Here is a 26,326-nt window from a genome sequence, read left to right as displayed (position 1 = left end):
TTGAAAGAGATACACAAATATGTTTCATACAAAAGTTTTAGGAGTTCATGAGAGCTATATTTTGATATAATTTTTAAATATACAGGGTGTTTGGTGTAGGTGCTACAGACCAAAATTCCATTTTTTAAAAAACAGAACGCCCTGTATATCATTACATATTCAGATGCTACGTTAAATTCTGATATCATTTCATGTTTGGTTTTTGAAATTCGGTTACGGCGTTGTTGAGTTATTGCACTTTTCCTTAAATATAAAGTTTCAAAAAAACTTATTTACTCGTACACGAATCCAGTCTATATCTTTTATTAAATTGAACTAGACTACTACTGAATACAAACCATTATTCTCACCTCTACGATACGATATCGATATCAGTTGAATATAATATTGAAATTCTTGAGAATGTGACTAACTTGAGGGTGAATTGCTTTATATTGCACACTTTCATCAAGTAGCTTATGCTTGTTGATGCCATAGTAACAAATGTTGTTGAATTGTATCTACTTATCAGTTTGATTCAGTGATTCTTTGCAAAACAGTAACTGTGTTCTTTGTGCGAAAACTCCAGTATGCCTTTCGCGTTTAGTCCAAGTGATTGCATTGATATGTCATTAATTTTTGGGGAATGTCAGAAAAACTGCCGTCAAGCACAACGTCTATACCAAGAACGTTTTCCAGACAGACCCATTCCGTCACGAATGACTTTTTCGAGAGTTGTAGAAAAATTGCGAACTGGGTCATTTGCTTCTACTATAAAGCATCGTCATCATACGAGATCTGTTAGAACTGAAGATTTAGAGATCAATGTGTTGGCTTATATTATTATTCATCCACATGTTTCTATCCGTACTCTTGCAGAAGAAGTCGGTGTGAGTAGATCTAATGTACAGAGAATTCTGAAAAAAATAAATACCACCATTCAAAATTCAGTTGGTACAAGGTTTGAAACCCACGGACTTTGAACGACGACTTGAATTCATTGCTTGTATTCAGGTAATATTACATGAAAGTCCTAACATATTCAGTCAAATTTTGTGGAGCGATGAATCGCGATTCCACAATAATGGAGTTGTGAAATGACATAACAGTCACTATTGGTCTCAAGAAAATCCCCACTGGGTCCGCGAAAGTTTGTTTCAAACTACTTGGGGTATTAATGTATAGTGAGGATTGTTCAATGGCCGCATCATAGGACCTTACTTTTTCAATGAAAATCTCAATGGATTGCGATATTTACATTTTCTAGAAAATGATTTGATCCAGTTGATGGAAGATATTCCCATAGCAGAACGACAAGGAATTTGGTGGCAACAAGATGGTGCTCCTCCTCACAATTCACAGGTTGTTACTGAATATCTGGATAGAACGTACCCAAATAGATGGATTGGTAATAAGGGTCCAATTCGGTGGCCGGCTTGTTCCCCAGATTTATCACCGCTTGATTTTTTTCTATGGGGTTATTTAAAAGATATTGTTTTCACTACTCCCCCTTTGAATGTGGATGATCTGAAAATGAAAATTCGACTAGCGTGCAGTGATATTACGCCTGATATTATAAGAGCGACTTGTACGAGAGAAGTGATTCGACGTTTCGAAGCCTGTATAATATCTAATGGGCATCACTTTGAACAATTTTTATGACTTATTTCTAGGTACCTACCATTCTTATGAAATGATTTATCAAGTTATATTATTTACATTGTTATTAATTAAAGATTTGTTTTCGAATACACCTCTTTCAATTTCGCAATTGTTTCATATTCAAAATGATTCCTGACTGAATTCCACAACTCAAAGTTGAAACCATTACTTCGAACACCCGAAACTTTGACTAATTTTCATGTGATCTGATGCAGAGAGAATAATTGTATGAGATATTTTTAAAAATAATAGTCGTTCTCAAGACTTTACATTTTAAGCAATAACTCAACAACGCCGTAACCGAATTTCAAAAACCAAACATGAAATGATATCAGAATTTAACGTAGCATCTGAATATGTAATGATATAAAGGGCGTTCTATTTTAAAAAATGGAATTTTGGTCTGTAGCACCTACACCAAACACCCTGTATATTTAAAAATTATATCAAAATATAGCTCTCATGAACTCCTAAAAATTTTGTATGAAATATTTTTGTGTATCTCCTTCAACAAACCAGATATTGCCTGTCACATAAAATGTGGGACACCCCGCAGATCAACTCCTCACTAGATGTAGGAAAATGCACCATGGTCCGTCAACAAGCATTGTCAACCCCCAGTAGCATAGCACATACCATGTACAAAACTACATCAGACTCTTTAGCATATGTGAGCCAGAGGGTGGGGAATGAATGAATCCGAAAAATTCAATGTCACTATCTCCATTCGGGTTTGAAGGCCGTCGTAGTTTGAAACTGCATCCTGACGTTTCGCCAGCTGGCTTCTTTAAAGGTGTATTCATCTTGATGATTCACCGAGTCATCAGTAAATCCTCTGAAGAAGCCAGCTACTCGTGCTGGCAATGCAGTTCCAAACTATGACGGCCTTCATACCCGAATGGAGATAGTAACACTGAAAATTTGGGCCGCGAAAGCCCTAACCAATTTATTCAATACATTCGTTACTTTTCATTACCACAACGGATTTAATATCCCCGGAGTGTAGGGTGTGAAATTATTATATCATGAGAGTACCTGAAAAATAACTAGTCCGCCATTTAGATTCAGAGTGAGTCATTTTATTTTTCGTATTTTTTTAGCTAACCCTTCCATTCGAAACCGTTATCAGGGAAAGTATAATAGACATAGTCCACCATATTTGTTAGTCCGCCATATCGATCTTTATTTTTTGTAATATTTTCAAAAAACTCCCAGTTAATAGCCATGTAGAAGATGTGCATTAAGAATAACTAGTTCAACATTTTGAGCGGTTCGCTATATTGGATACATACTCCAGCTCCCCACGGGTGCAATGCTGATACTAAATATTAATTCATCCACCGGAAATTTAAAGGCACGGAGAAATGATATTTTGTTTTATGGATGCGCCTTTTTTCCCCGCGGCTGGCGCCCCAGTTGGAATATTGAAAAATCCGTTCTTTTTGCACATCTATAATAAAAAACGAACCCACATGCAAAATTTAAACCTCCGAAAATAAATCGGTATGGATGAACAGTAATAAAAAGGGAACTTAATTTTATGAACGCAACTTTTTTCACCGCGGCTGGCTCCCCAGTAGGAACATTCGAAATTCCTTTTTCTTGCACATCTACAACATAAAACAAACCTTCCTTCATACAAAATTTCAGGTTCCGCAAATATAAAGGTACGGAAAAACGTTGAAGAAAAGGTAATATTTATATGTAAACCTGCCTTTTTATCCCCAGGGATGGCTTCCTAGTTGGAATATTCAAAAATTATTTCTTATTGCACTTCTACAACATAAAACGAACCTACATACAGAATTCCAGCTTCGAAAATATAGCGGTACGGAGAAACAGTGATGAAAAAAGGTAATATTCATATATAAACACGCCCTTTTTATCCTCAGGGGAAAGCTCTCCAGTTAGAATATTGAGAAATCCTCTCTTATTGCACATCAACAACCTAAAATGAACCTACATACAAAATTTCAGCTTCCGAAAATGTATCGGTATGGAGAAACAGTGATGGAAAGGTAATTTTCATATATAAACACGCCAATTTTATCCCAAGGGAAAGCTCTCCGATTAGAATATTGAAAAATCCTCTCTTATTGCACATCAACAACATGAAACGGACATACCTAGAAAATTTCAGCCTTCGAAAATTTCATAAGTTAAGAGTCTCTTCCTTAATGCGCATCTAAGACCTAAGAAGCACCTATATACCAAATTTTAGCTTCCTAGGACTCACCAGAGATAAATGAGTGAGTGTTAAGTTAGCGACTTTCGCATTTATTAGTATAGATATATAATGGCGGCATTCTCATTATTTTCAACTCAAACTTTTTGATTAAATCAATGGCCTGATTTCATTTTATGCATAAAAGTTCGTTGTCTTGTTGAAAAATTATATATTTCTAACAAAAAGTACACTTTTCAAACCTTCTGATTTTTCCTCAGGTACTTTGTACAAGGAAAAGACTCCAATCAGGAAGTCCAATATTTTGCAGATGATTGGGGATATCATCCCGCCGTAGAATATAGCAGTGTAGGTCCCTATAGCAGATCCAGCGCACAATTCGCTCTGGATCATGAGGCAGTACAACAATTAAAAAATAAAAAGGTGAGTCATGTACTTGTTCGATATTGATCGAATCTAAAAAAAAAGTTACTTATTCAATTATGAAATAAATTACGAGCTAATGGTTATCACGTTATGTGAAGACAAATTTCATTCGTAGAAAAAAATGACTGACACGATGTTTAGGTGATGTAATGTCGGTTCATCTGAGTTGGATTATACGAATTCATTTACTGAATAAAACTTACTTTACTTGAAATCAGAAACTGAAACTGAACATTTGAAAAAGATAACACTTGTATTGAAGAACTTCCTACACCTGCAGAAATTCACAGTATCGTTCACAAAAAAAAAGTTATTCATTAGTATTCAACAGTTTTGCCTATCAAAAATGAGCTAAAAAATTATACAGATACTTATCTTGATTGTATTATACTTTTCAACGGTAATTATCAAGAAGTAAATTTTTTTATTAGATTTTATTAACTCCTTACACCCTTCTACAAGATTCACTATGTAATTAGCAAAAGATAATTCTCTTCTCTTCCTATTGATCAACATTAATGTTTCCAAACTTGAATTTTCAATTAATAGAAAACCTACTCATATCGATTCAGTAATTCCCTTGTCATGTTGCTACCCGCATTCCTATAAATTTGCAGCATTTGATTAATTATTTTACTGATTATTTAATATTCCGATGTCACCTGAAAATTTTGATATATTATTGAATATTATTAGACAAATAGGTCATAATAATGTATTTCCTGCTTATCTAATTGATAGAATCTATAGCAACCACAGAACTAAATTTCTCAATCGTAGTTTAATTTCCACCAACAACTTCAATAAATATTGTTCTATTCCCTATTTGGGTAAAGTTTCACAAGATATTTCAAATATTCTCAGAAAGTACTGTAATAATATTAATTTTTCATTTTATACTGTGTACATTTTATACAGAATTTCGTTTCCACAAACAAATTGTTCTTTTCACTATGTCGGACAAAGTGGTAGAAAAATTAAAACAAGAGTTCTTGAACATGTTAAACTAATTGACAATTTCAGAAATCTACAAGTAAATGATTATAACACTAAAAGTTCTTTCTCTAATAACATTCTTAATTACAACCGTAGTTTTGATATTGATTCTGATTTACATATTTTACACGTTTGCCAAAAAAGCACTTCACTTAATTTACTTGAAATTTTTGAAATCAACTCTGCTATTAATAACCCAACTGTTATATCTGTCAATAAACAAGTACAGTTTGATCGACAAGTTTTTTAATTCTCTTCATGTTAACTAAATTTCCCCTGCCTTGATCTTCCATAAACCTTTATTTTTGTAACAAGATCGCATGTATAGATGGTATGGGATCTGTTTGCTCAGAACACGAGTCGATATGTATGCGGTGGTCGTTCTCCTGTTGTGTTCTGTGTTTGCAAATCTCTAGTTGTGAACTTTTATCTTTTTATATATTTTTGACAGTTGATTCTCTCTTCTCTCAATTCAGTTCGGATATCTTTCATTATAAGTCGTTTTCATGTACCATTCGATGATTTTGATATTAATGAGTGGGTATAAAAGCTCCAAGCCTCCCATAGTTCAATCTTTTACAGATATGATGTTATGAACTTCCGTCGTTTCTACTACAAAAAAAAAATCATTATTATTAACATATCATTGTGACCATTAGTTCATTGGTAACACGTGACAATTTTCTTTTCTCCATCATAAAATATTTTTTTCTTCATGTAGGTATTTTATATTTCATTGTGTTAACTATTAATATGTTGTTCTTCTTTTACTGTAGAATTTCAAATAATCAGCTGATGATGAACCTATATAGGTTCGAACCATGTACTGATTGATGGTTTTACCGTTTTAACTTCTGAGGGGGATAATAAATTGTGAAGGCGACTTGGTGTTTTTATTCTTCGTGAATAGACAAAATTCATTTTCTCTATATTAAAATATTATTATTATTATTTTCCAGATGATACATAGGTTCATTTATTTCCCTGCAAAATACAATCAGTAGTTTTTTTGTTATCCCCTTTGTTGATTCAAATGGTGATCATCTGAAAAAAATGATCAATTAACCATATTATCAAATTTTGGAAATAGTTTTACATATATGTGAATAACAATTTTTGAGAATTCCAAACAACCCATTATCTAAAATATTCACTGGAAAAGATCAATGCGTACAGCATCACGAAAGTGAATTTGAAGAAAGTAAATTTCTACATTGAAGTCTTCATCGACATGCTGGAAATAGAGCAACTACGAATATGTTGAATAACGTTTCTATTAACATTCTAATGTCTTCAACGCAGATTCTCTAGGTGAAACTGATTATTTATGGTTAACTTCTTTTTGTCACCTGAGAACTTGTTTGAACGAACATGCCACAAACTTTTGCTCTCATTCAGTCAACGTCTGAGAGTGTTTTTTTTTTCATTTCATGACGAAGTATGTGATAGTGATATTAATTTTATTTATTACTTATATTTATTGTCTTACTGTATGTTTAATAATTGACAATCGTAATCACAGGTAATGCAAGTTCATTATTAATTTTCTGCTGAAAATGGTAAAACTTTTGGTAATAGTCGGGTACATTTATTTATTGTTAATATTTTTGTCAAAATAACGGAGTATATATGTGTAGAGTAGAGATGTGATTGTGCCTATTCTGGATTCATTTTACGTATTCAGCATTGCATAACTGCGTCAATATTTTCTGTAGATCGCAATCAATCTACCTGCCGAATCTTGGAATAGAGGCTAATTGCAAAACATTTTTATGCTGTGAAAAAGTATCAATTTGTTGCAAACAAGTAAAAATTATAAAAAGTGTTCATTCACACTAGTGAAAAAAAAACAAACATTGATGTGTAAGGGCGGAATTCAGTCAGCCCTATCACCTGCTACTGGTAGCTGCTCTTCCATTCAACCCAAAAGTGAAATTTCATAAAGGAAAGAGAAATTAGAAGAAATTCACCTTACATTTTTAACAATTCTATTTCAAAATTATATGACTGAGGATAACAATGTTAACATTGATAATAATTATTAACGACAAAAATAAAGATAATGGTAATATCAATAACCAGGCAGGCATAAAATTAAAGATAATTCTCTAAAGATACTGATGATTTTCATATTCTGACACCAAAGTCAGTGTTAAAACAAAACCGTTCTCTTTTATATTTTCAAGAAACAACCTCCGAAATAAAAAACTTTAGAATTTCACTATTGATACAAATTGCAACTATCAACATTCCAGTGACACAAATTATAGTGCACTGATTCCTCTGCTTTCAAACTTCATCGACATACTATTGCCATTTTTTTTTACTTGATGACTTTAGCGTTCACAACTGATATAGATTCCCAATGATGATCGATTATAAAAAAGTTAACAAATTATTCTATAAAAATCGATGCAATCAATAAACCGATTTTTCAACCACAAACCATGATATATCAAAAATTGCAAACACGCTATGGCTTCTCAAAATTCGACATCACTCAAACATCTCGTGTGTGGCATGAGGGTTTTCTGGCAAAACTTTGATGCTATGGCTTGTTTATGGCTCACCAGCTTCCTGAGAGAAAGTTCCCTGCAAGAGGCGTCGATGGATATATCTCGAATACGTTTACCATCAACGATGGTGTTCCTCAGGGATCTCCAACCCTCCAACCCTCTTTTTATTGTGTATAAACGACTTATTGGAAAAAACGAAGGTCCCAAGATAAGCACACTTATCTCGTTATCCCATTTGGATTCCAGCACATCGGCTGCGGATGCACATCTTCACCGGCAGCAAGAGATTGCATATCTTATCGAGGATCTAGAAGTGATTTCGAACTGGGGTGAAAGTAACCAGATTCAATTCAATGCCACGAAAATCCAGGCTTTGGTTTTCTCCAAGAAGATAAATGTCTCCGAGTCGGATATAATGAATAATGTCGGGACAGACAATTACGCTTTCTGCTTCAATGAGTTTGTTGAGAATTGAAATGGACACCAATATCTCTTGACACAATCATGTCGCTGGAATCGCGAAGGCTGATTCGCAAAAGCTTGGAACACTGTTCCGAACCAGAAAACCATACACACCTCAGCAACCTTTGATGCTTTATAAAGTTCAGATCAGACCTTCTTTGAAGTATTGTTCTCATATATGGAGCTCCGCACGCAAGCATTCATTTATTTATTTATTATCAAATATTTCACTTGTTGAAATGTACAATTGAAAAAAAGATGAAAAAACATATCTTCCAATATACAATAACAAGGAAAACGTCAGCTTAAAAAAAAGAAAAACTGTAGGTATTTACAGATGATTTGCCAAATGAACAAGAAACACAAATAACATGGAGTGGGATCAAATCATCGATAAAATTCCTCCAAGGAGTAGCAATTTTTTCAATTAAAAAAGTTTTCAATCTTGATTTAAAAATATTCATATAAGGGGCTGCCTTTATATTTTCGTCTAATTTGTTGAAAATTTTCGGTCCGAGATAAAGATGGCTTTTCTGGTAGAGGGCTGTTCGATGTGATCGAGGTACTAGCAAATTTCCAGAGCGAGTTGGATAATCATGAGTTTGCTTGTTCGATAAAAAACTTGATTTGTTATTATAAACAAAAATACATATTTCATAAACATATATCCCAACAACCGTAAGAAGTTTCAGGTTTTTGAAAGAGCTCCTGCATGACTCTCTCCATCCAAGTTTAGCAATTATTCGAACTGCCGATTTTTGTAATATGAAAATCCTTTTTACGGACGATCCCGTACCCAAATTCAAAATCCCGTATCGCAAATGACAATGAATAGTGGCATAGTACAGACTCAACAAGATTTCAGCATTAAAGTAGTTAGACAAGAATCTTAACGCATAACAATTTTTACTTAGCCTAAATTATTAGGCATCACAGTCTGTAATCAACTGTGATGCCTAATAATTTAGTTTCTTTAGAGGATTCTACATGAAAATCATCATCCTCATGTATACTGAAAATCTCGGACTCATTTGTAACCATAGTAAATTTCATCAGCACAGTTTTAGTTATATTGAGTTTCAGGTGATTTTTACTTGCCCATGTTATAATTTGCTGGTATACCTTTCCAGTAAGAACTGATAGAGTTACCGAATCTTTCTCTGTTAAAAGGAAATTTGTATCATCCGCATATGTTACCACGTGTACTGATGAAACTTATTGAAAATAGTGGAACAAGTCATTCGCAAAAATGATGCAGAAAAGTGGTCCGAGTATAGATCCTTGAGGGACACCTTGCTCTATTTTTCGTGGTTCACTTACAGTGACGTCAACAATAACTCGTTGAATTCTGCCTTGCAGGTATGCTTTAATTAACTTGTAAGCAGCCCCTCTCACGCCATATCGTTCCAATTTCTGTAGCAGTAGTTCATGGTTCACGGTGTCGAAAGCTCTTGGAAAATCTATAAATAAGCCACAAATGTGTAGTTTGCAATCAAGAGCATTTATAATGTATTCACTGAAATCACATAGAGCTGTTTCTGTACTCTTATTCCTTGTGAATCTATGTTGGTTTGATGAGAGAATGTTATTCATAAAAAGGAAGGAAATTAATTGATTTTTGATATTCAACTCAAATACTTTTGATACACTAGAGAGCAAACTAATGCCCCTATAGTTTTCATACAAATTTTTATCACCCTTTTTATAAATTGGTGCAACATTAGCAATTTTCAGTTTGTCAGGAAACATTCCATATTCTAGTGATAGGTTAATGATGTGATGCAGCGGATATGATAACTCATGAGCACATTTTTTTAGAAGCTTGTTTGAAATTTCATCATAACCACTTGCACCCGAGTTTTTTAGTGTTTTTATCAAATCAATTATGTCATATTTACTAATGGGGTGCATAAAAAAGGGAGTTTTGGCAGATGGCAACATTATTTTCCATGAATTTGATGTCTATCTCATCATGACACTTCATCGGGAAAAAAGGGCATTGAAATCATTAGCTATCTCGATTTTTGATATCTCAACATTACCATTATTCATTTCAACATTATTGTTTCGTTTGTCATTTTTCCTGAGATGGTTAATCATCTGCCACATTGTTTTCGACTTATTTTTGGATTTTGCTATTATATGATCAACATGGCGTTTATGATTTTCCTTCAATTCTTCCCTATATATTTGTGCGAGATGCTTGCTCACAGTTTTATAGCGATCATCTTCCCTGGCACACTCTGAATGAAGTGAAACCAAGCCTTTGAGTTCTTGAGTGCTAATATTAGAATTTTTTTCTCTGTCCACGAAAACGAATTGATGGAAAAGCCATTTCAATGTAATAATGAATTATATTATCAATTACCTGAAGCTGCTGGATTCCATCCAAAAAGGGGCCATCCGCCTGATTGGAGACGCGAACATCACTTGCAACCTAGGTTGGAGATTTGTCTCTCTTCTATAGATACTTTCACCGGAAGTATTCAAGTGACTTAGCACATTTGATTCCACTAAGAGCGGTACATATCAGAAATACGCGACGGACTGTGGCTGCTCATTGTTTTGAGGTTCAACTCAGTACACCTCGATTTTCACTATTCAAGAACTATTTCATTTAGAGAACCGCGTTTATGTGGGATAAACTGCCTGAGAGCGTTTTTCCAAATGAATTTAATCTCCGGCTTTCTTCATGATTTTTAATATCACTGATAGCAAAGCGACTGATCTATAGTTATTTGGAAGATGTTTCTTGCCCTTCTTGGGAATGCTGAATCCGAGAAATCTTCCAACATGAAGAATAAACCCCTTTCTTATAAGACAGGTTGAAAAGTCTGCAAAATACTGGTGCGAGTTCATTTGCACACTTTTTAAGTACGATGACGGGCACTTCATCAGGACCAGACGCATTATTGATATCGAGCTGTTTCAAAATTTGCCTGACTAGACGTTGTCGAAAAGTAATTTCCGGCATTATAGATTATATTATGGGAATAGTAGGTGGTGGCTTTCCCACAAAATCGACTATGAAGTGGGACGTAAATTGTTGATTTGCTTTTTCTATGACTGTTGTTGCAATTGAATTATCCGCTTGTATTAGTGGTGGAATTGTGGATTTTTAACAGCTTTTGCTACCAATCATATTGTCTTCAAGTCTTTTTATTTCATATCATAATTAACGGTCTATAGAAAAAGACAAGAAATCTATGAAAAATGAGATTCAAAACTTCCTGTTTTCATGCAATTTGTATTTGCAACTTACATTACTGCAGTTTTTTCCTAGAAGGGTATTTTCAAACGAATACAATAAACAACTTATTGTATTCGTTTGAAAATGTCCTTATAGGACGAAACGTCAGTAGTTAATTACCAACACATTTTGTATAAAAACATCGGCAGTTTAAATTATCATTTTTCATGTAGTAATGGGTACATCCATGAATTTATTACAAGAAATGTAACAATTCACTTCGCTGATGATACCGCATTTGTGTCTTCTTTGCATTTATATGCCCGAACATGAGCTGCCAGTTACATCTTTGACGTTAAAAAAAAATAAAAATCTTCATGAAATTTCAAAATATGGTTTTATAATGTAAAAAAACGATAAAAATAAAAACAACAATAGAAATTAATTGGCGCTCCGGGGCGACTTCATTGATTCCAGTGACGCATTTGCTTTTTCAGCTGAAGGAAAACCCGGAAAAACCTGCAGCACCACATCGTCTGGAGATCTTGATCTGCCAATGTCCTCTCTCTCATAAAATGAAATGTAGAGTGTCTCCAAAGCCTCCTATAGATTCAATACATTGCCGGAACACTTCGTGAGATGACTATCGTCAAACTTAAAACAGTCCGTTTCGTCTTTGACCAAGGCGTAATAATGACCAAATTCAACGCCAGAACCACAGTGAACAATGACTGCATGAATATTGTAATAGTGGTCTGCTAGATTGAAATGTTCATCTATTTCGAACCTTCGAAAGAGTTTCTTGCTTCCGTCAGAGGTTGAGTCTTGTTTGAAATTCATCAGTGTTATTATTTCCTATTGTTTCCTAAATTATCCAATCCAATTTTCTTCTCTAGACTTTCAGGACAACTCTCTACTGATTCGTAAGGAAGAACATGTTCCACATAATCTCCATAAGAACTATTTCTCGAGCTGCGATCGATTCTTCCAAGTGATGAAGGGTTTCGTAGAGGGATCGATTGAGCTCTTGCTTCATGAAGTTCTTCCACTGAAAGGGAACCAGAACTGCGAGGACTGCAACTCATATTTGGGGGCAAGAATAACCTAAGTCCATTGACCGCACTGAAAAAGAAGAAGGTGGATCAATCACTTGTAAATTAACCTTGACAGGGGACTGATGAATATCCACATATCTCGGGTCGTTTCGAAGATATTTCAGTTCCGTACTGAAATTAGGGCAATGCATCTCATCAAAATTATGTGAAGGAGGAATAGTTCCAAGGACCGAAGCAGCATTGCCACGTTGAATAGCAAAACTAATTATTTCTATCAAAAAAGAGGTAGAACGATGATCTTTCGTTGCTTGGCCTATTCTCCTTCCGAGTTCATGAACGCATAACAGAGACTCCGGGCCATAAACACCAAAAGTTTCAACCGCTACTGGATGGAACAGATAGTTGGTACCAAGATTTTGGTATTTTTTTCTTTTCAATTTCTCGCCAGACAATGCTGCAGTTCCAGCAGACTCCGAACTTCCGGCTAGATGGGAAGTCGCGACCGTGTCAACGCAAGTGAAGTCCCATATCACAGGTTCACCGTATTTCCATGGTATGAGAGACATACCATCTGGTCGTTTACCATCACCTCGACTGGTACCTGAGGGTTCCAGAATTGCAGGAACATCAGCTGACAACTAAGCTCTTTTCAATATGTCGTTCACTTGGTGATGTCGAGATGTACGCCCTGCACTTCTCCTATAACTCAAACCATGTGTACCTTCTCATCAACTATACTACCGCAAACACAAGTATGAGGAACACAAATAGATGAACCCATGAATGTCTGAAGAAAATTTAGCTCAGGGTGTCAATAATCGGGTAAAACTCAATGGTACGAAAAAATTATATCAAAGCAAACAATTCCGCTTGCTGAGTTGATTGATATGTGGAGTGTAATGCATAGCAATATGTTTTGGCACAATCATGTTGCTGGAATAACAAAGACAGCTTTTCACAAATTTGAAAGAATATGTTGCACATTGAGATCAGACAACTTTATTGATGTGTGTTCAAAGTTGGCTTTCTTTAGAATATTGATTCTTACATATGTAGAGGTCTACCTCAAACATACTCTTAGGCTGCTATACTCTTTCTAAATTGGAGTTCCAAATGTCATAAGCAATTTCGATGCCTGGAATTCAGAAGGAACGTTGGGGACTTGCCTCTTTTCTATAAATACTTTTGCGGAAAGTGTTCGAATAACTCAGCTCGCTACTGAGAGCGGTATATTTTTCGAAAACACTTTCAGGTGTCCTTGTAGAATATAATTCCAGAGATGGTTTATCTATCAAATGGGAATAATAATAATAATTGTCTTTATCCATCACCATCAAAGATGTCAAAAAAATTATGATTCATACACAATCCTACTGACGAAAATATGAAATATCAGCTATAACTGCTTTCAATTTCAATTTCGGAAAGAAAAAGTTTCCGGATATTATTGAACTTTGCAGACATTGAAGTGTTACTTATTTATTGCGATATCATATAACATTGAAAAATTTTTATTTGAATATTTCAAGGTGACGATTGACATGTTTGCTACTAAAAAACCTTTGTATAACAGAACCCATAGATATTTTCATCCAATATATGAGAATACCGATATTAGTTTTTATTGAAAGAAAAAGCATAATATGAATGATTTACTGAGTGATGCAAACTTTTCTGTTCTGTGTCATCTTTCTATTAGTTGTTTGATTACATTCAAATTCTTCAATCCACTCCCACACAACAAAACATGATCTAATAATTACATTCCTTGTTATAACTTCTGTTGTTTAACATCTGGAAAACTTACCTCAATTCTGCAGTCTCTTATTATAATATAACATCTTTATATTTGTCGGTTAAATTGTGGCAAAGTTGTGTATTTTAGAGTCATATTCAATGATGTAAAGAAATCGAATATAGCTCTTTTGGTTCTGGAGATATACAAGAAAAACCAAAAAATCCCAAATAATTGTTTTGCCTATATCTTCTTTATTCGCAGACATATTGAAAATCTGTCCACATTTTGCTATTGGCACTTGATGTGGGCTCTCAGAATATATCCATGAATCTTCAATAGAGGGTGTCATCTGACTTGGTCCACCCCCATTTTTGAATTTTCAAATACGGACCTGTATATTTTGTTGTAGTTTTTGGATCGTAGATGTTTACTTCATACTGAGAAATCAAATTCAATTTTATATTTCTGGATTTTTCAGTAATATTCGATTATAATTGTGTGAATTATTCCCTTTTAAATTATGGCCCTGGAAATTGGTGACTGGGTTGAATAAAAACATAATAGCAACTTTCACGTCTCCCTATGTATCGTAGAGTTTTTCGAGAGTTTTTTTTTATTTTAAGGTACCTATTCATATTTCTTCCATTGCTCTGAGCGTTTTCTACAATGGACTTCGAATGAGAAAACCTTTTATGATGAATTGAAACATATCTACATCAAAAATATATTGTATGTGCTTTAATAAGCAGAAAAAGAAATGATAGCAATAATAACATCCGAAACGAACACTATAATTGTAATGAAAATTGAAATGAAGTTATTTATATCGGTACCCAAAAAAATTATTGGGGCAATAAATGTTCGAATTGGACTCCTTTCATTTCGAGACATTTTTAAACTCGGTTTTTCATATTATTTATTGCCCTTAATACAACTATTTGCTACATTGTTGCGAAATCATTCAAAATCCTCAATCTCGAGTCTTCCACATTTTCTATCTCTCTGCCAGCGTAAATCCTACTTTTCAAAGTCCTCCATAGAAAATAGTCCAAAATAGTGCGATCTGGTGATCTTGCAATCTTATTTCAATTCGAACATTTATTGACAAATTACTTTTTTTGTGTATATAAATTACTTACTCCATTTCAATTTTCATTATAATTATAGTGTTCGTTTGGGATACTATCATTGCTACCATTTTTTTTTCTCCTAATCAAAACACATATAATATATTTTTGTTGTAGATATGTTTCAGATAATCATAAAAGGTTTTCTTATTCGAAGTTCATTGTAGAAAACGCTCAGAACAATGAAAAAAATATGAATAGGTACCTAAAAATGAAAAAAACTCTCATAAAACCCTAAGATACATAGGGAGACGTGAAAGTTGCTATTATGTTTTTATTCTTCCTTACGTAATTTAGAAATGATCCAAAACTCACTCATAAAAATTATGTTCAAAAAGAATAAATTCTATAATACTCAAGCATTATATGAAGATAGTGGAATATATAGTGTAAGAAAACTGTATACTTTCCGTTGTATATTATGGACAGCCAATGTTACGAGTTCATTTGTTCAGAATATATATAATACTCGTTTACACACTTCTCAGATTGCAAAGGTTCCACGATGCCGACTTACTCACAATCAAAAATTTATCACATACTTTGGACCAAAACTCTACAATTCTTTACCACCGTCACTAAAATGTATCAGAAGTTATACTAAATTGAAAATAGAATTGAAAACATTTATCAATCACAATTACCACAGATTGGAAACAATACTGGATAGTTGACTAATTCACCATACTGCAATCACTCAAAACAATGTCACAAGCTGTTGTTTCTGTTTTTTCTTTCGTATTTGATGCTCTAGTTATGCTTAAAGACTGCTCATCATTTTGGTCGTCCTTCTAGGACTTTCCAGAACTATTTAGTAGGTTCATCTTAGTTTGTAAATGTATTGTTTGTATTGGATTCGTGGCTGTAACACAAGCTTGGCTTAGATAGCCACGATCCTTCATAGATGTAAATTGTAACAGTTTATATTTTATATTAATCTGAATTGAATAAATTTTGATTTGATTTGATTCAACTCAGTCAACTAATATCCAGGGCCGTAATCTAAAAGGGAATAATTCACACAATTATAATCGAATATAACTGAAGAATCCCGAAAACTAATATTGAATTTAATTTCTCAGTATGAAGTAAACGTCTACGATCCAAAAACTACAACAAAAAATACAGGTCCGTATTTAAAAATTCAAAGATGGGAGTGGCCCAAGTCAGATGACACCCTGTATAAAAGATTTATGGATATATTCTAAGAGCTCACATCAAGTACCTATAGCAAAATGTGGACATATTTTCAATATGTCTGCGAATAAAGAAGATATAGACAAAAAAATAATTTGAGATTTTTTGGTTTTTCTTGTATATCTCCAGAACAAAAAAATAAATATTCGATTTCTTTACATCATTGAATAGGTCTCTGAAATTCGCAACTTTGCCATAATTCAACCGACACTCTATCTCTTATCGTTTAAGAGATCCCTATGTACAGAAACGAATTTGAATAGCCCTGTATATATAAATATATATTGCTTCATCTTTCATTTCTTCAGATTGTGGAAGGTTATGAAATATCGAGTCCTTCATCAAAAATGTATTTTAAAGAATAAATTTTTATAGCTTCAGCTGCAGAATTCATATTTTATAACTATTTCATAAATATTTTTGTTGAAATCTTTTTTGGACATTACGTTCTTGAGAGATGTATTTTAGTACCCAATGTGTGCTAGAATAAATTTTGATTTTGATTCCATTGATATTCTACAGCCCAGAAACACTTATATCTTTTTTTTTCAGAACAAACAGCCCCAGCTCCATGGCCTTCCAGATACAGGAAACCTTGACAAACAAGGAAGCCGGATATCTCTGGAAAAATTATCAAAGTCGATAGATCAGGGACAAAAAGATGTTCAGATCCAATCAACAACACAACAATCTGCTAATGAAAAAAACGTGCAGTTCGACGTCAGATTACCAGAAATTCCAAAGATCCCTCAGATTAATCCTGAACACATACCACAGGAAAAACAATCGATAAAAATAGCTCAAAACATCCAATTATCATCACATCAAGGTGAAAATTCGCAAACATCTAACGAAGGCCTACCATTAAGGGGTTTTTTTCCACAATACTTAACTCAAGTTCAACCACCAGCTCAAGCTCTAACCCAAATAACTCCTAACCAAGATGATTCTCGTGCTCAAGAAAATTTTATAGAAAGTTTAGAACCACAAAATCAAAATACTATCAGTTCTTTGGAACAATATGAACAAGTAAAAGAGTCCGCAGAGAACTATATTCCTCCAAAAGTTCAGGAACACATTTCTAAGGAAGAAAACACTTTAGAAACGTCCAAACATCACCAAGAAAAAAGTGTATCATTAGAAAATGATATCAGTAAAACCTCAAATAATATTGGAATACTTGACACGTTATCACATAACTATGATCTTAACCAACCACAGAAACTTGTTCAACTCAATGATTATATTACTGAATACAGTGGTAGAGACGGATATTCAGAGTTTGGAATGAGAATAAATAAATTAAAAAATGAAGAATCTAACAAGTTGGTCGAAAGTACACAACATCTGGTTTCTGGACAAGACGTTCTCGACATCAATAGTGCAATCACAGAGTACCAAGAGTCGAATACTAAAATCAACTCTCAAGAAACCAATACTGAATACAAAACTTCTGATGTAACATCAGTTAGCACAACAACGGAATCCAGTATCAAGGAAAGCAGTTTCAATGGTCAACCGATCATAGTTGCCGACTCACTTGAAATCGATGTACCGTCTTCTACATCATTTGTTGAATCGAACCAAGAAGAATCATACTCCACAGCAAAATCAACAGCTTGGTTCTCTTCAACAGCTTCGCCGTTAGTATCAACGGTTGTTGTAACCCCAAGACCAGTTAGTACTAAGTTTTTAGCGCCAATTACCGCAGGAATCAGGTTGCAAAACGTTGAAAAACATACTGAAGAACGAGAGCAAATTAAAAATAATAATAAAATGCATATTGAAGTTCAAGAAAGTATTCCGTATTATTTGGGGAAATATGAATATCCTATCAGCTATGAACAACACGTTAATATAAACAACTCCTCTATATCTAGTATAGACGAAAAAGCCAAAGAAAATATAGAATTGGGAAAGACTCTTCTCTATTTTCCAAGTCAAGGAATATCTGTGAGAAATCAACCTATTGCGGACGTAGATAATCACATTACCATTCAACAATTACCAGGTACTGACATCAAAAACCAATTTTTAGAAATTGATCAAGAGCAAGCTCAAGGTTATCAAAATCAAGTTACCGTTCAACATACTCCAGATGTTGAACAAGCTCCGAAAGAAGTAACGAAGGTCATACACGAACCATATCCTGTTGAGGTACCCTATTCCATTGTGAAACAAGTAGAAATCCCTAGAACTATACAGAAAGTTATAGAAAAACCTATACACATAACTCGATATGTAGAAAAGCCTGTACGGATTCCTCAACCAATTCCTGTGGAGAAAGTTGTAGAAAAACCAGTTCATATTCCAGTGCATATCACAAAATATATTGACAGACCTTATCCAGTAGAAGTTCGTGTCCCGTACCCTCAACCATTTCCAGTCGAAAGAGTTGTGCAGAAAATTGTCAAACAACCTTATCCAGTTGAAGTACGAGTACCTGTTCAAGTAGAGAAAATAGTCGAGAAAAAAGTTCCTCATTACATAGAAAAGCCTGTACCAGTGGAGAAAATTGTGGAGAAACCCGTCCCCCACTACATTGATAGACCTTATCCTGTGGAAAAAATCGTTGAGAAACCAGTCACACAGTACGTGGATAGGCCATATCCCGTGGAAAAGATCATAGAAAAACCAGTTCCACACTACATAGATAGACCTTATCCAGTAGAGGTTAAGGTTCCTGTTGAAAAAATTGTCGAGAAAAAAGTGCCACACTATGTCGATAGACCATATCCTGTAGAAAAAATTGTAGAAAAACCAGTTCCACACTATATTGACAGACCATACCCCGTAGAGAAAATCGTGGAGAAACAAGTTCCTCAATATATCGATAGGCCTTATCCAGTAGAGGTGAAGGTGCCGGTTGAAAAAATTGTGGAAAAGAAAATTCCACTGTACGTAGACAGACCGTATCCTGTGGAAAAAATCGTAGAGAAGCCAGTTCCACATTATATTGACAGACCATATCCGGTTGAAAAAGTAGTTGAAAAACCAGTCCCACACTTTGTTGATCAGTCATATCCGGTGGCAGTGAAAGTTCCTGTGCAGCAGTCTGTTAATGTGGATTTTGGTGTCACAAAATCAAACAGAGTCCAATTTCAACACCCATATTTTTCTCAGATATTTTTGCAACAATCTTATACCGATCAGACAAAATATCAACCCAAAGAACAGTATGTTCAGCAGTCGCAACCTGAGATTTATATTACTGCCAATCCTTATGCTTACGCTCCCCAAATCAACAAATATATTCCTCCTAAGAAGAATCTTATTCTGAACAATGGCTATTTACCACCTAGACAAATTCCCATTGATTATTTACAACCTTTTCAAGGAGATGCCTACTTACCTCCGATTCAAGCAGATTCGAAGTATCCTCAAGTACAATTTAAACAATGTGGTTACCATACATCCAAAGGCAATATTCTTAACCACGATAACATTGGATTACTGCCTCCAAAAATATTTAACGGGGCGGGTCCTTTGTTGAGAATACATAGAAATGCGAGATCTCATTTTGACAGTAAAAACATAAAAATGGAACATGGTTTTTTACCACCAATGGTTCCTTCTTTAGAGATAGATGATATGGGAAATCCGATAGAAAAAAAATGAAAGTAGGTGGTTCCTATTCGCTGTTGCGACATTTGCCATATATTTATATAGTGTATCGGGTGAAATTTCGTTACCTATTAAAATGATACCTCGTACAAAGAATGGAACTATAGTCATGGAATGTTCCCGTAACAGTCAACGATTTGAAACTAGTTGAAGAGCATTCATACAAACTTGGATTGAAATATCAGTTGCCCCGGAAATTTAACTTCAGTACGAAAAAATAATACATTTGAAAATGTGATAAATATTTTACGTAGACTACAGTTGAATATGTAATGTAGCGTTCTCTTACATCTGAACATTGCGTCAGATGAGTCGAAACTGTTAATTCATAGGTTATGTTAGTTATAGTTATAGCGATGGAAAACTCTTGTAATATTGTTTTACCATTCTGCTAATATCCTTTCACCGAGTCATTATGTTGTTACTTTATATATTTGATAAAAAAATTTGTAAAAAACTCTTTTTTTTTTGTTTTATTCAACTATATATGATGGAATTGGCCGATACTTGATGAAAATTCATAACTAACGTATTCAAAACATGTTTTCAAAAATCTCAGAAATCCTAATGGAACTGATTCAAACCTATACCAATTTCAAGCCACGATTTAGTATAAATAATTCTTATCAATTAGTGAATGATTTTGAAAACGTATTTTTCCTGATAATGAAAAATTAATATCGTTTGACGTTCAAAAATTTATTACTCAGTATTCCGCCAATTAAAACGATTGGACTGGTGGGGCGTCTCATAGACAAAAATCACGTAAATACACTAATTAAATAAGAAAATTTCAGATCTGCTTACTATTTGTCTATATATCTCAAAACTATTTCCAATTTGATGAATTTTTTTTTCATGCAGTGAAGGGACTAATAATGATAAGTCAACTAACAGTTTCTTGTACTGGTACAGATACGTAGATGATATATTAGTCTATTTTACTGGTACAGATAGGATATTAGGCAAGTTCGTTGAATATGTTAATTCCATCCATCCATCAATAAAATTCACCACTGAAAGGGAGGTAAATAATTCAATGAAGTACCTTGACTTAACCACTACAAAAAAATAACAATAAACATGATTTTGCAATTTTCCACAAATCATCTTACACGGACATTATCATACATAATTCCTCCACACACCCTTATCAACGTAGCTGCATTCAATAGTGTGCTTCACAGACTGTTGAATTTTCATCTTCTAGAAATTTATTTTCAATACAAATCATGAAATTATAAAACAACAACAAAAATTATTTGGTGCTCCGGGGCGAATTAATGGATTCTAGTGGCGCATTTGCTTTTTCAGCTGCAGAAAAACCCGGAAACACCTGCAGCACCACATCATCTGAAGATATTGATCTGCCAATGTCCTCTTTTTCATAAAGCAAAATGTATGGTGTCTTAAGAGGCTCCAATAAATTCAATACATCATCAGAACACTTCGTGACACGACTATCGTCAAACTTAAACCAGTCCATTTCGCCTTTGACCAAGGCGTAATAATGACCAGATTCAACGCCAGAAACACAGTGCACAATGACTGCATAATGATTATAATAGAGGTCTACTAGATTCAAGTGTCCATCTATTTCAAACTTTCCTAAAAGTTTGGTGCTTCCGTCACCTATCCATCACCTGTCAAAATTTCCATTTTCAGATGATTTAACGATAAGCTTTGCACGGACTGGTTATTAGTCATATTAGGAAACGCTAGTTAAAATTCCAGAAATTCACATACGTTTTTGTTACCTCTGGAATATTTACTACAAAGAAAAGAGGTGAGGATTTTTCCAGCAAAAGATTCTCAAACACAAGACGAGATAGACTGTACGGAATCATTCAAACCAGAGCAGTCAGGAGTATTAATTCTGCCATTGTTTTGCTCACGAAGAGTATTCAACAAGAACTCCAAGAATTCGGAACAATCCTCTTGTTGTCCAAACGAGTATCTGATGGACTTCAAAAACTCTAGGAAATCGGTTGGTGGGAAATTTGATACATTCTTACAAAACTGCAGCTGTTTGAACAGGTGTTTGAGTTTGGTGAATAAGTAGGAAACATTCTCGTTCTCGTTCATTGTTAAAATCTCAATCTTGAAATTCGTCGTCGTAAACAAAACTTGTAAAATGCTATTCATGTAGCAAGTGTTTCCTAAATTATCTAATCCAATTTTTCAAGACAACTTTCTACTGATTCGTAAGAAAGAACATGTTTCACAGAATCTGCATGAGAACCATTTCTCAAGCTGCAATCGATCCTTCCAAGTGATGAAGGGTTTCGTAGAGAGATCGATTCGGCTCCTGCTTCATTAAGCTCTTCCACTGAAAGGGAACCAGAACCACGAGGACTGTAATTCATATTGGGAAGGCCCAGAATGACCTAAGTCCATTGACCGCACTGAAAAAGAAGATGGTATATCAATCACTTACGAATTAACCTTGATAGAAGACAGATGCATATCCACATATCTCGACTTGATTCGAAGAGATTTTAGTTCCGTACTGAAATGAGGGCAATGCATGATCTCATCAAATTTATGTGAAGGAGAAATAGTTCCTAGGACCGAAGCAGCATTACCATGCTGAATAGCAATAATAATTCTTTCTATCAAAAAAGATGTAGAACGGTATTTTTCGTTGCTTGGCCTATTCTCCTTCCAAGTTAATGAACACCGAGTTAATGAGACTCCGGACCATAAACACAAAAAGTTTCAACCGCTACTGAATGGAACAGATAGTTGTTGCCAAGATTTTGGTAATTTTTTCGTTTCAATTGTTTGCCAGATAAAGCTGTGGTTCCAGCAGACTGCAAACTTTCAGCTAGCCGCGACTGTGTCAACGCAAGTGAACATAACATAGATTTACCGTATTTCCATGATATGATAGCCATACCATCTGGTCGTTTACCATCATCTCGACTGGTACCTGAGGGTTCCAGAATTGCAGGAACATCCGCTGACACCATAGCTCTTTTCAATATTTCACTCACCTGGTGACGTCGAGATATATGCCTTGCACTTCTCCTGCAACTCAAACCATGTGTACCTTTCTCATCAACTATACCACCTTAAACACAAGTATGATGCATACAAATAGACAAACCTATCTTAAGTCCTAGTGCTATTCTAAAAGATTCATTGTCTAATAGTGTTCCAAGAGATGCATCAGTTAGAGCCAAGCACCCGATTTCTTGATCATTGCTGCTTTCAGACGAGCCTTATCGTATATACTTGCAGATTTCAGAATCATTTATATTGTTCAGAAGAGGACGGTCCTATGCACTTTGTATTTTCTTTTTATCTGTAGGAGGAGCAATTTTAGTTGCGGCATGCCAAAGTGATTCACCTTCAGCATAAAAAACGTCTTCAATATTGATGAATATGGAAGGGAGGATGGAATCGATAAGATCAGAAACATTATTGACTGACGACAGAAAAGCTGGTAAAGCTAAGGAAAAAGCCGAACGTAGCTCTAGTCCACCAAGGTTTACAGGAAGCGTTGCTTGGTGCCATGAATCATTATTGAAATAATTGTTTGTAACATATTCCGTCGTGTTACGGAGTGAATTATCAAATGCGTCAAGCTCTATCTAACTTGACCAAGAGGGGGAACATCTGAGAACGTACATGAGTTTTGAAATCGTCAAACAATTTTTCAAAAGAAAAACTGCAAAGTGTTTTGGAAGGTCATTCAATCTGTTGGTCAGCAGTTTGAGTTATTTCCGTTCTTCTCGAAGATGTTCTGAAAGTGAATCTTCAGAAAGAGGAGCACCCAGAACACTCCATTTAGATTTTCCCAAAATTCTTATACCAGGAGCCAATTTCAAAATAATGGATTCGGAAATATTATTCGGAGTTGAAAGAGTAATCAACTCGCATTTATTAAAATTTAGTTCAAATCCAATATATTTTAAATAATGAATGATTATTTTTTAAATCCTTTGAAACAATGTTTTCATCGGCACCGATTGAGCCATCGCCAAATACCAACAATTATCAGGAAGCTGATTTATAACACTGACTTAAGAAGGGATATCATCCTGGAAACCAACCAAGATGTTTGTATCAATAATGTTGAAAGCATTTTGATGAAGATTAATATATTTACGAGCTGCATGAGCAACAGCTTCATGTCCACCTATAGTACGAAAACCAAACTGAAGTGGACGTAGCGTCGATCCTAGTTCGTCTTTGATCCTCATACAACCAAGTTTAGCTAGGTACCGACAGCAATCGGTCCTACTCATCCATCCTTTTTCCGAAGAGCACACAGTAAAGCGCCAAAAAGTACAGGACAAATTTCTGGTGAAACCCTACCAGTAAAAATGAAGTTACATAATTTTATAATAGAAGAAAGAAGTTTCTGTCCTAAATTACCAGAGCTGTAACTAATGAAGTCTTGCATGTGGCTAGGGTGGAAAGAATCTAAACCAGCAGCAGAACCATAACGAAAAGATTTAATTGCCTCCGATACTTCATGTTCCGAAAATTGAAACACCGGAAACTCTGAAAAATCGTGTGGTGGTTGCGAATCCAGAGAATGCTTGAAGGAATCTGATCGAGGGTGTTTTGATCGGAGACCTGGAAGTGTGGATTCACCGTATTCAGCCAACGTATCACTTGAGCTCAAGATTCTGATAGCTGGCCTAATGTCACCATCAGCATTTTTATTCAAAACAAGCTAGGAAAAGTTTTGGTTATATTTCTTTTTATAGATCTGAGATGAAATGCATTGATCTTGAAATTAAAACTTTTGATGTTTTTCTTTATAAGAGACGTGAGAGAAGATCTACGGGAGTCCTTGGCATGTGGGAAGGAGAACAAAGTATAAGGAAAAGTTAACAAGTGTTCCCAGCTTGTTGGAGAGTTTGTATGTAAACATTCATCTATAATTTCGCAAAGGGCAGATGCACAGCAATTTGTAGCAGATTCAGGAATCCTTTTCATAACGAGACTGGATCGTTTCAATGAGGACAATTTTTCATGAAACGTAGTATTGAATGACACATCTTTATTAGAATGAGGCATCAGAACGGAATAGATAGCTCGTGTGAAAGCTGATTCATTTAAACAAGATTTTAAATTCGAAATTCTATGAACTCTACCATTATGAATTTTGAGACTTTTCGTTGTTTCAAAGGATTTTTACAAATTTTACATAATTTGTTATCAAGAGAAAGGACATCGTTAATAATCACTGAAATGAATGATATACTACTACGGAATTAACCATAAAGAATGGAATGATTATAAAATATGCAAGTTGTTAAAAATGAGCAAAGTATGTGTTTTATATATTTAAGAGATATTTCAAGAATACTTAGCTTTAAGTTGAACTAGTTCATCAAGTTTTACTTCACTTGATTGGTTTTTTCACCTCCTGAATTTTACAAACTTATTTATAAAAATGACCGAACTGCAAATTCTGTGGGTCTCTCTTATTGCTATAAATTGTGAATCATTTTGGCCATGAAAAAAATTATTTTTTAAACGGTGAAAAAATACTTTTTTTCGCGTTGAGTTTTTTTGACACATATGTCAAACAAGAATATCTCACTGTCTGAGAGTAATGTCTAGGAAGAACTGAGTTTGATCAAATAAATCGCGGTCAACAACGGTTATAATGTAGATATTATCGACTTCCAAAAAAAAAACAACCAAAGCAAGTCATGGACCAGGTCTACTAAAATTCAAGAAGCGATAATGTCGGCTATAGGACATTGTCATATTTGGGTGCACCCACCAAAAATTACATTCTAAAAAAGAATGCGTAAACGTAGCTTACAGAACGAATAGTGGTCTAAGTAAATTCATTGAAAACAATAAAGGCAAAACTTCGGTGTCGGATAGATCAAGAGTAAATCATGCAAGGTGATTTGTGGCTCTAGTCCAGTACTGTATATTGGCCAAACAGAGAGAACATTTTCCCAAAGAATTGAAGAACATAGAAGTAGTTTTGTGAATAGAAAGGCCAATTCCACATTTACAAATCACCTTTCAGCAGAAGGGCCTGAGTTCAATCATGAATACGACGTGTCAAATTTAGAAGAGAAAAGTTTGAAACACAATCTTCTAGAATGCCAATAAATCAATAGATTTAAGAATTCCAGTAATTTACTGAATGATCAATTAGAATTGAATAACTCCCCGTTACTGAATATTT

The 26,326-nt window shown here is 34.5% G+C and overlaps 1 protein-coding gene across 1 annotated transcript in view; it reads left to right on the top strand.

Moving 5' to 3' along the window:
- The window catches only part of LOC111508187 (uncharacterized), a 77,982-nt gene extending 57,357 nt beyond the window's left edge, over window positions 1–20,625 (top strand). The window contains exons 4-5 of the mRNA XM_023163616.2: window positions 4,087–4,249; window positions 17,086–20,625. Of these exons, the coding sequence (XP_023019384.2) occupies window positions 4,087–4,249; window positions 17,086–20,151 (3,229 nt within the window). The 3' untranslated portion in view covers window positions 20,152–20,625. The remainder of the gene's footprint in view (window positions 1–4,086; window positions 4,250–17,085) is intronic.
- The last annotated feature ends 5,701 nt before the right edge of the window (window positions 20,626–26,326 follow it).

The sequence above is a fragment of the Leptinotarsa decemlineata genome, unplaced genomic scaffold, assembly GCF_025532065.1.
Source record: "Leptinotarsa decemlineata unplaced genomic scaffold, Ldec_3_MD MMD2_tig00000035_RagTag_RagTag, whole genome shotgun sequence".
NCBI classification, from domain to species: Eukaryota; Metazoa; Arthropoda; class Insecta; order Coleoptera; family Chrysomelidae; genus Leptinotarsa; species Leptinotarsa decemlineata.
This window is presented reverse-complemented; position numbering and strand designations above follow the sequence as displayed.